The sequence below is a fragment of the Arachis hypogaea genome, chromosome 7, assembly GCF_003086295.3.
Source record: "Arachis hypogaea cultivar Tifrunner chromosome 7, arahy.Tifrunner.gnm2.J5K5, whole genome shotgun sequence".
Lineage (NCBI taxonomy): Eukaryota > Viridiplantae > Streptophyta > Magnoliopsida > Fabales > Fabaceae > Arachis > Arachis hypogaea.
In genome coordinates this window covers 24,813,640-24,824,543 of record NC_092042.1, presented here as the reverse complement: position 1 = coordinate 24,824,543, position 10,904 = coordinate 24,813,640, and the positions used below count along the sequence as shown (strand labels likewise).

Genomic DNA, 10,904 nt, shown 5'->3' with positions numbered 1-10,904 from the left:
AAATAAAAGGGCCTAGGAGAAACGGGGCAATTAATGTTAAATAAAAGGCAATTAAACCCTCACACGTTTCCAAAGCGCCGATATAAAAGTGCGCGCTTTTAGAAGAAAACGTTCTACATTCAAAAACTTCTACAAAGGGAATCGACAAAAATGCTTGAGTTCGGCCTCAAGAAGGACCGAATTCTAGGACTCGACCTCAGGAAAGAAGACCGAGCTCAAGCAGGGGCACTGTTCATACCCTGGGTCGAGCTATCCGACCTGGGGTGATTGAAGATAAAGCGACCGACCTCTTCAGGTTAGACTATCCGACCTCTTCTCAGAGAGCTCGGCCAAATCGACAAGAGAGCCCAGTAAAGGGCCCAAATAGAGGAACACGACCCAAATCCTAAGGCGGCCTAAGCCTATAGAGATAAGGGCGGTTCCGCTGAAGACACGCTGACCTCAACCCTAAAGATAAAGATAAGATAAGATAACTAACTTATCTTATCCAACAAAGGTCACGTCTCAACACTATACATACATTGGAGCACCCAGGTATAACTCATACTCTGATTCTACTCAATACCTGCTTAATACCCTTGCTAATTTAAGCATCGGAGTCCCTTGCAGGTACCCCCCACCCTCCGGGGACGAAGGATCAGCACCATCACCAAGTCCAACAAGTCAGACACACCAGCTCCGGCCGCTGTACACCTGCCGGACACGTCGGCTCCAACAACACAGAAGATCTCGTCCGAGATCGACCTACAGTTTCAGGTAACCCTCGGAACACCACCCTTTTGCGAGACATGTCAAAACTCTTCTCACAAGCACAGAATCAGGATACATAATTCTCATAGCATCTAAGCCAACAATGATGATGTTGAATCTCTCGAACAGTTCATCAATAGATTCTCCTTCCTTCATTGCAAACATTTCATATTCTCTGTTCAACATATCTATCCGGGTCTTCTTCACTATGGTGGTTCCTTCATGGGTGATTTGAAGTTTGTCCCAGATTTTCTTTGCAAGTGCATCGTGATACTCGTCGATATTCCTCGAAGATGATAGCACAGTTGAGCAAATTGACAGCCTTGGCATTGAGCTCCACTTTCTTTCTATCTTCCTCGGTCCAGCTTGCTTCGGGTTTAAGAGAGATTACTCCTTCAGCAGTTGTGGTGGTTGGGAATTGGGGACCCTCCAGGATGATCTTCCAAAGTCTATAGTCTACTGCTTGCACAAAATCTTCATTCTCTCCTTTCAATAGGTGTAGTTTTTCCCATTGAAAAGAGGAGGTCTGTTGCTTGACTATCCCTCTGTCAGGTTGTAGGAAACCATATTTGAGCCACTATTTTCTACCATCTGGATTTTCTCTTCAAGCTGCAAAGCTTGATCTCTTTGAGACCAAGCTCTGATACCAATTGATAGTTTTCAGTGGCTAAGAGAAGGGGGGTTGAATCTTAGCCCCTTTTTCACTTAATAACACTTGCTGGTCTTTGAAACAACTTCTGGAGACTTTTTTATTTTTGTCTCGTACCCAGCCACAAGACTTTTTCTTTTTATCTCGTTACCCAGCACGAGATATTTTTCAGTTTTATCTCCTGTACAGCAGAAACAGAAATGGAGTAGAAGAGAGAAAAAATTACATCCAGATATATCCTGGTTCAGCTGCTAAGTGCAGTGCAGCCTACATCCAGTCTCCATCACAACAATGATGAAATTTCACTATCCTTCCTATCTGGGACAAGTCCAGAATCTAAATCCCAACCCTGAACTTGACTTAGTTACTGCCAAGCTTTCAACTACTAAGTGCTAACCTAACTTGCAAGGAGATTCCCACAGAATCATGAAACACAGCACAAATGTACAAAGGAACTCTAAGGACATCTATGGATTTTTTTCTTTTAATTTTGCACGCTCTGCCTTTTTCCGCTCTATGGCTTTTTCACACAAACCTCAATGTTTGCCTTTTTTTCCATGAGACTCAAAATAGACAAAATTAAATAGAAAATTACAAAATAGAGAACATTGAAGGAGAAGAACTTCTGTTTAGCTTAGGTAGCTATGTGAACACTGTGCCTTGCACTCTCACTCCTTGCTCCTTGCTTCAAACCCTGGCTATTCTCCCTTATATATAAGGGGAAGCCTCCACGGTTGAAATCAAATAAACCAAGCTAAACTTCTTCTTCTTCATGCAATCCGGTTCGGCCAGAGAGAGAGGAGAGATAACTGAATGCTTAAACCAACATGCAAATACCTCTGTGTCTTTCTTTTGCACCAAACTCCACCAATCCGAGCCCTCCATCTTGTCTTGCACACCAAGAAGGATCCTTAGCCCTTGATGAGTTTTCTGATGCATGACAGCTCCTCTTGCTCCACTTTTGCTTCCTCCTTCATGTAGCCTCCCTAGCTACCTTCTGTGATGAGTGAATCCAAAAGCAGAGACGAGCCATCCCTCAAGATCTTCTTCCTCTGACCGAAATCTTCTTCTTCCATTTTTGGTATGGAGAAGCTGAGATACCTTCACCAAATCTTACTATTTGTGATGAAAATCTCAGCCACAGTATACTTTTTATTTTCTTTTTCTTGCCATCATTACAATGGTCTTTAGTTTGCTTCTAGCTTCTTCTTGATAGCTTGCAAAAGCTTCCATGGTTGATTTATATTGGGCTTGGAATTTTTCTTTTCTTTTCGGACCAAGTAACATAACCAAAATTTCAGCCACCATAATCACATCAATTTAATACCAAGGCTGAATATATTTTTGACATAATTGGGCTTGTTATAATTTTTTTTTCTTTTCGGCCCAATTACAAAAACCTGCATAGCAAAATTATTTCAATTAACATATTTGAATTGGAATCAAATTAATAATTTTGCAATTAATTATATTAATAATGTTTAGTCATCACTAATATTAACTTAGACTTTTCCAAACTCATCATCATGGTATCCACCACCTCCATGGATTTTCCTGTTAGAGTGCTTATGTTCCATGTCCTAAATCTCAACCTTATGTCACTCTGACATTTACTTTTACCATTTTCTTTGTGAACTAGCTTATTTACTTTCATCCGTTTACGAAAACACGGAAATCCTTGCTCATTTAACACTACACCAGGGTACCGATGCAGCAGCTCTCGCTCATTTGACACTGTACGCGAGCTATACAGCGCGTTACTTTCGGACAACGATCTAGCTTTAGCGCAATAATGCCTTTGATCCATGTCATGAAGATTCGACTAAATTTTTATGTTGGCTATCGAAGGCCTAACACAACCCTCCTTCTTTATCCGGGTTTAGGACTGGCTATGTACCGTAGGTGTAGCATAGGTGGAGTTATCACTAATAACATTCCAATGTAAAAAAAATTAGCAACACTTTTACATCATTTTCAACTTTTTTTACCATTTTAAGCATTATCTCATTATTTTTCAACCTATCCTATGTCGTAGGCATGGAATGCAAAATAGACTAACAACGCGATCGTGCACATGCTATCTGCACAATAGGAATGAATAATAGACAGGATGATGAGCGAAAACTAATGCTCACGAATGCTGGCAAGTACACAAGATCGTTGAAGTAATACTACGATGAGTGGATATCGTTTCCACGAGGATTAATGGATTGAGGCAAGCAACATCTAATTAAATCTCTAATTAGATTGATCAAACCTTAGATTTTGGATTGTAGATCTTAAAGAAAAGAAGAAACAGAGAGGAAGAGAATGAGAGAATATTTTGAAGTTGGAAGAAAATCAATAGATGAGAATGTTGAAGGTCTCGAAGATGTTTAATTCTTGGAAGAACAATGCTTATACTTTCTTATTTACTTCATGCAAAAAACTTTTCACAACAAGTCATTTATAACCAAACCTCAATCCCTTGGTGATTTAATTTCTCTCAACCCATGTAATTGCCAATTCCTTGGACAACTAATCAAGAGAAAAGGTGAAGAATGGTTTCAATTTTAAGCCATACAATCTTCAAGAATTATCAATAGCTGAATTATATGTCACTTATTCAAACTAGATCTAGATAATTGAAGATTGTGAGATGAGTTTTAAGCTAATTTTGAAATTAATTTTCCAAATATAAAATCAGAATCCAAGACAGAATTAGAGTATTTTCCAATAGTTCTAACCATTATTGGTGAAGAACAAAATTCGATCTTGAAAAAGCAAAGAAGCATGAATTAAAACCGAAGTGGACTGGCCGGTTCGATCGAAAAATTGGTGAACCAAATCCTAAGCCGGTTCGGTTTGCTCCTTGGACCGTTCAAGGAAGAAAACTGGTGTGAACTAGTAAGAACTGGAAAAAATCGATCAAAATTGGTGCAAACTGGTCTAACCATTATTGATGAAGAACAAAATCTGATCTTGAAAAAGCAAAGAAGCATGAATTAAAACACTGTTGCCAAGGTTCAAACCAAGAACCTTAGTGTTGTAGTATCTTTCCGTTGCTACTCGGTCATCATGCTCCTTATAATTAAATATGACAAATAATAATTATATAGTTACATAATTTTATAGATATCTAATTTAATTTAATTTTGTATTTTCTATTTTTCAAATTAATGATATTTTAACGATGTATCATTATTAATATAAATATAAATTTCACTAAAAATTTATTAATTTACTTGATCTATTTCAATGCTAGTATTATGATTAAAGTTATTTGTTTTGATACTAGTATTAAAATCTATTGATATTATAAAATTTGTTATTTTTATTGTGTCAAACTAAAATACTATTATAATAGTATAGATAAATTTTATATTAATTATTTTTAAAATTTAAGACTTAATTTTTTATAAAATATTAGTAAAAATATATATTTTAAATTTTAATTTTAATTTTTTTTATTATTTTATATTTTTTATTTACGTAAAATCAATTATACGTAAGATCAATTTTACTTATTCAACCAATAATTTCTCATTTAAACCAATAAGTTAATAAATTTGTAACTTGACCCAACTATGCGTAGAGGGCAGTTATGACATTCTCACTGCCACAACGGTCATAAACTCATAATCCCTCGATTTAAAAACGGGGAAGATGAGTGTGTATTAAGTATTAACACTTTCGGTTTCTCACAATCTTACTTTGACCGCCGGCACCGCCATACCTCCGCCACTTCCGCCACCCAGTCTCACTTCCACACTGTGCTGGTTGCCTGACCTCCAACCTCCTGAGCACAACACAAATGGCAGCGCCACCACGAACTGGGCGCTTGTTTCAAGACACCAACGCCTACGGTACTCTTTCTCGTTTCTTTTTTTTTTTCAACCGAGTTTTCTACCAATAATCTAAGTTATTTTTATCATATTGAACTCCTGAAAATTCGAATCATATTATCGAAAACTTGACTCTTGGCCGATTCCACTTTTTTTTCTCGCAAAATCAAAAACTACAAATTTCTTGGTGTGTTAACTGTTTCTTTCTGATTCTTGATTATGCAGCTCCCAGGAAAGTTTCGGGAAGAAAGCCTCTTTCTGATGTATCCAATAATGCAGGGAACAAACCCCTCGATGCCTCAGCCAAACCCTCTGTTTCGGTTACTCGTCCATCCAAACAGATTATTAAGTCTAATCTCGATAATAATAATAATAATAATAACATCTCTGTTATTATGAACGATGGAGCCGTTTTTGTTTCTTCTTCTGCAAAGGCAAAGAATCTTGAATCCAGTAACATCAGGACAGCGAATAACACGGCTTCTGGGAAATCGAAGACCGGTGGTGGTGGCAGTAGGAAGGTTCTTTCTGACATTTCAAACACAGGGAAGTTGCCTCTTCTGGAGATAAAGGAAAAGAAAACCCTGAAGTCATTGAGAGAGGAGGAACCTCTTTTTCCTTCTGCAATTGGTGAAGAGATGTGCCGGCACGATCATCGGAGGTGTGTCGAAGCACAATCTAAGGCTCTGGATTTTCGCTTCATAATGAATGGTAATGATTACAAGTTCGTGTTCGGTTATTGTGTTTTGTTGTTGCTTGACTAAGGGAATGCTAGTTTTTCTATTACATGAATTTTGATGCACTTAACACTTAAGCAAGTGGTCCAATCGCTTCCGTTCTTTTGTCAATGTGAAAAGAAGTTATTTTTGCTAGGTGACTTTAGGTAATTGGATACACGTGTAAAGCTGCGTTATATTCACATCACATCAAAATTAAATTTTATTTTTTATTGTGAAGTTCAGGTTGGAACATAGTTTACATATTTATTCTTTAATTTTCTTGATTTGATCAGATTGTTTTAGGGACTTGAAGGTTTCAGCTGAACCACCTTTGAATATCAAAATTGAGGTTCGATTGTAGATCCTTAACTTTTATCCTGGTCTTGGTCTTTCTCTCCTTGTCATGTTTCTATCTAACTCTCTGTCGTTTCTAGTCTGAGAGCGAGCACTGGGAATCTGACGAGGAACCTGAGCTGTCGATTCCTGAAGGGCAGTCCCGGATGTGGCATTGGAGTGGGATCAGCTCTCCAGAACACTGCAACAATGAAGAACACTTGGAACTGCCTTCGAGCCCAGTGAACTTTGAGTTGAGAGAGTAACCATAATTCTCTAATTGTTGATTTTGTAAAGAACTTGATATAGAATATAGGTTTTCTGTGCCACTAGTTTGATGACAATTATTCTGAGATGACCTTAGTGTAGTTTAGCTTTGTATGTTAACAATGTGAAATATATTTCCCTTTTGTGATTTCAATGAATTGTATTGGTTTTTATGTGCCCAAGTTTTTCTTGAGAGATGCTGCTGTAGCATACTAAGCTTTTTGCAGGAAATTCTATCAAGGCAAAATCAAATATCTGGTAAATTTTAAAATCAGGTTTAGGGAACTTATTTCTGTTTGCAGATTAATTGAGTTGCTATCTTCTGCATCTAAATGGATATGGTAAAATTTAGTTGTTGAAAGGAAAATCAACAAAATTGTTGAACAATTCATCAGATGTTTTTATTTACTGAATTACCTTGTGCTAAGAAACTAAATTGCTAATGCTGAGTGAGATATTGGTCACTTGAATTATGTCGATTACAACTGCAATACAATTAAAATATCTAATATTAGGTTTAGTGCCTTACTATACACAAGTGGTTGCATCTCTGTTCCATAAACATTTAATTCTGGATATCCAAATTTGTACATCACATGCTGAGGATATTACATTTCAAATAATGAGTGTTTTAATACTTCTCCATGTTACATTGCTAATGACCAAGTGTGCTTATGGAAACATTTTTTTTTCTTCTTCTGATCAAAGCATTTAAAACTTATCTTGAGAGGACAGGAGTAAAGTAAATATAAAATTAGCAGTAAGTGCTGTTAGCAGAGAATCAGTGGTTCTTAATAATCTCCAAGCATATGAAAAGAGCATTAGAAGCAGCTTCCACATTAATTTGGTTCCTTACTTTTTTGCTTCTTCACTTGGTCTTTCTTTTTCTCCATTCCCTTCAAAAACACCTATTACACCATCTAGCATTCTTTTTACATCAATGGCTGTGTCATTGCCAGAATTGCCAAGAGCCTGGTGACCAAGAGAAAGGTTGGAACTCCAAAGGACAAGGGAGCATTTGAAGAAGAATTGTCCTGCTGAAATTTCTCGTAGGGCTCTGTTATAGATTGTGGTTGAGGAGGAACTGTAATTGGTGGAGGAAGAACTGTACCCTTTGGTTTTTTGTTCCTGTGTCGTTGTAAGATATTAGTTGATTAGTTGAATTGCTTGCACGTGTATGGAAATAACTTAAAAGAGAATGCAAAAATAATCATGTTTAGGAGAATAGATCGTCTCGATAATTTTTCACATGATTCTATCATGTATGACATTTCACTTGGGTCTCATATTTTAAATGAATTGTGAGATATCACACATGACAAAAGTCATCAGAAAAATCAATATGAGAGGATCTATTCTCATCGTGTCAGATATACTTTTAACTACTTATGATATTTTAATTTAAAGTATTTATATTTTATTATGAAACATCGTTCTAAAGTGGCTAAGAGCATACAAGACTACTAATCAGGAATTGAATTGAAGGGAGAGAAAAGTGTTTTTGTGCATACCTATAGCTGCTAGGACAAAAAACAATGTCATATTCATAAGCTTTGCAAGTGAAGGTGCTTGTTCCATCATCAAATGCATAGCTATAGGCTCTTGGACAAGCCCTCTTGAAAATGGTGGAATAATAAGAGGGCTGGCATGTTGTTGGGTTTGCAAATGCTCCACTGCAGCAGTATTGGTCTGACCCAAATGCCTCACAAGCACTCCTACAGCCTACTACACCACCTTCATCTTGGTATCCATCTCCACCAACCACTTGAAGTTCTTTTGGACAACCTACATAAGTTTCATTTATTTTGTGTCAAAAAAGATAAAAGCTACTAGTCCCTTTTTTTTAATTAGAATGTGATTCAAAGTTAAAATTACTTGAAAAACTTTGCTAAGATTAAGGGATCATGGTTAGATAATTCAAAATTATTAAAATTAAAGAACGGTGTCAATTTTTTTTTAGCATGATTGCTTAATATTTGAAATATAGGGTAGTACTTAAGGATTAAGGAAGCTTGAATGCATGATATAAGTTATCAACTGTATATCAAAATTTAGTCAACAAATTAGTTATTCATATAAAATATATATTGAAGTATAAAATATTCATTAAAAATTAGTTAATATTTATACACAAATATAATGTAGTTGAATTTTAGTATGTACATGATATTTTTGATAATTTATATCATCCTTCTATTCCATATTAACTGTCATTTTAGATTTAAATTAACTATAATTTAACAATTGTAATAAAATATGAATTAATTAATTTATATCAAATTCTCTATTTATTTTGTGGGAGGAGGGATAGTTGGTCAAAGATAGATTTGTTTCATTGATCGTTGAAAGATAAAATTCAGAAATGATTATTTTTCTTATTTCTCTTGACTCCTTTTAGATAAATATATACGTGTTTTTATGCGAATGAACCATGGTGTAAAATTATTTCTTGAACTCTAAATTAACATTCTTACCTCTATTAATATCAGTAACACAACCTGTGGCATTACAAGCAGCACCCCCATATACACCTCGTGGTTGAGCAAGCAATGGTAAATTGTAACCATCTACCATACTCACGTCATAATAGTCTTGATCAGTGCCTTTACCAAGCGTTATCTCAAACAAGGAGGTAGGAGGAGCAGCACCATTTCCATCACACTCAAGCCTTCCTCCGCAATCGCCGGTTTGGCATTTGCCAGTTCCGGTTGCATCAAAAGTGCAACCAGTCCTTGCCCATATCCGGCCGGACCACCCAGGAACACTTGTGAGTTTCACACTTAGGCCGGGGTCTAGACGGAATCCGGTTGTTGCAAGTGACGGCGAGCCTGCGCCGGAGAGGGTACCGGGCCATATAGTATAGGGACAGTTGTTGGTTATTGTGAAAATGCTAGAGAAAGAACAAGAGAAGAACGTAAACATAACAAGAAAGAAAGTTGGGAATTTCCATATTGACATTTTTAATTATTGTAATTTGTATGGTACCCTTTGTAGAAAATTAGAACGGATAGAAATTAGATTGATAAGCCAAGGAATGGCCAAACCTCATTATATGCTATGTATGACTTATGATTCATGCATTACAAAAACCAACAAAACGTTACTTTACTTTGATGAAATTCTCAGCCGCAAGATGTACTTTATGGGTTTAGTATTTCTTAATATTGTGGATGGCCTAATCTAGAAGCTATTCTTTGCAGTTTCATGGGAATTGTACAAAAAATGGAAAAAGAAAATTTATATTATGAAACCCATATGATTGGAGAATCGGCGTCAGGACTCAGATTCTGATCTTGCTCTAGGATGTTGACATAGGATGATCCTAAAAGGATGTACATAGGATTCCTCATACATGAAAGCATGTTGACTAGGTAATACCTCGGATGCAAACTTCTGTGATATTTTCCCTTCGTAGCATAAAATATTAGTATATTTATAATTTTTTTTGTTTAGTTTGCAGCAGGTATCTATCAAGCCGATAACCCAATGACTAATTTCTCGGATACTATAAAGGCACACAAAGTGAGCGACCTTCCCAAGCAAGCTCTATTCCCATCCTCCACAGACCTGCCAACTTGCGTTGGTAGTATATTTATACTTTAATGTGATATATTCAATTTTTTTAATTTAATCTCAGGTAAACTACTAAAAATATTCCTAAATTATTTTTTTGCCAACAAAAATATCTGTAAATTTTGTTATAAAAAACCACCAAATTATTTAAAAAAAGTGACAAAAATACACCTTCTATAAAGTGTAAACGTCTTATATGACAAATTAGATTATCACATTGAAAAATGATTTTCCGTTATCAGAAGAAGTCTCTAATTACAGTTGGATGTTTTTGACAGATTATTAAATTATTTAAAAATATTTTTGTTAATAACAAAATTTGAAAATATTTTCTTAAATGACAAAATAATACCATACATTTTTTGTAGTTTACTCTAAATCTCATTTCATTTAAGAACTATAAATGAAAAAGAAATCATTATTGATATTTTTAGATCATATATTGAATACACTTTTGAATCACGTCACATAAATATATTTTAGAGTATTTAATTGTTTCTTCGGTAGCACACCTAACACACTCCTTGACCTCGGAGAGCAATGACTTCGGGACATTGACATGTAACAACTATTGACCTTTCATGCGAAGCAAAGGAATAGTTTTACATTGACCAAGATCTCACTTCAGGTATATATATGCTAGTGATAATTACTGTTGACAAAAATTGTTGAATACTATAGCTGCTATATAAAGTATAACAGACTCCACCAAGACAACCCTCATCGTAAAAGCCAAAACTTCGGTGGAAAAGGTTAGTGTGTGTCAAGTCAGAGGTAGATTCATGTATC

At 35.8% G+C, this 10,904-nt stretch overlaps 2 protein-coding genes across 2 annotated transcripts; one reads left to right on the top strand and one right to left on the bottom strand.

Annotated features, from left to right (window-relative positions):
• Positions 1-5,046: 5,046 nt before the first annotated feature.
• Positions 5,047-7,790, top strand: LOC112702832 (uncharacterized). Its single transcript, XM_025754022.3, has 5 exons — positions 5,047-5,244; positions 5,449-5,934; positions 6,236-6,291; positions 6,377-6,528; positions 7,502-7,790. Exons 1-5 carry the CDS (start codon positions 5,193-5,195, stop codon positions 7,581-7,583), a joined length of 828 nt encoding a protein of 275 aa, XP_025609807.1. The 5' UTR covers positions 5,047-5,192; the 3' UTR covers positions 7,584-7,790.
• On the bottom strand, positions 7,603-9,500 carry LOC112701298 (pathogenesis-related thaumatin-like protein 3.5). Its single transcript, XM_025752075.3, has 3 exons — positions 9,017-9,500; positions 8,054-8,327; positions 7,603-7,729 (listed from the first exon to the last, which is right to left on the bottom strand). The coding sequence occupies exons 1-3, from the start codon at positions 9,498-9,500 to the stop codon at positions 7,603-7,605; spliced, it is 885 nt and encodes a 294-aa protein (XP_025607860.2).
• Positions 9,501-10,904: the final 1,404 nt, after the last annotated feature.

Excerpts from the sequence above, each read along its gene's own strand:
- LOC112702832 (XM_025754022.3), top strand. The coding sequence starts at position 5,193 with ATGGCAGCGCCACCACGAACTGGGCGCTTGTTTCAAGACACCAACGCC. Across the intron at positions 6,292-6,376 it reads CTTTGAATATCAAAATTGAG|TCTGAGAGCGAGCACTGGGA; the intron begins GTTCGATTGTAG and ends TGTCGTTTCTAG. Across the intron at positions 6,529-7,501 it reads TCGAGCCCAGTGAACTTTGA|AATTGCCAAGAGCCTGGTGA; the intron begins GTTGAGAGAGTA and ends TGTCATTGCCAG.
- LOC112701298 (XM_025752075.3), bottom strand. The coding sequence starts at position 9,500 with ATGTCAATATGGAAATTCCCAACTTTCTTTCTTGTTATGTTTACGTTC. Across the intron at positions 8,328-9,016 it reads TGTTACTGATATTAATAGAG|GTTGTCCAAAAGAACTTCAA; the intron begins GTAAGAATGTTA and ends AAACTTATGTAG. Across the intron at positions 7,730-8,053 it reads TTTTGTCCTAGCAGCTATAG|TTATTTCCATACACGTGCAA; the intron begins GTATGCACAAAA and ends TTCTCTTTTAAG.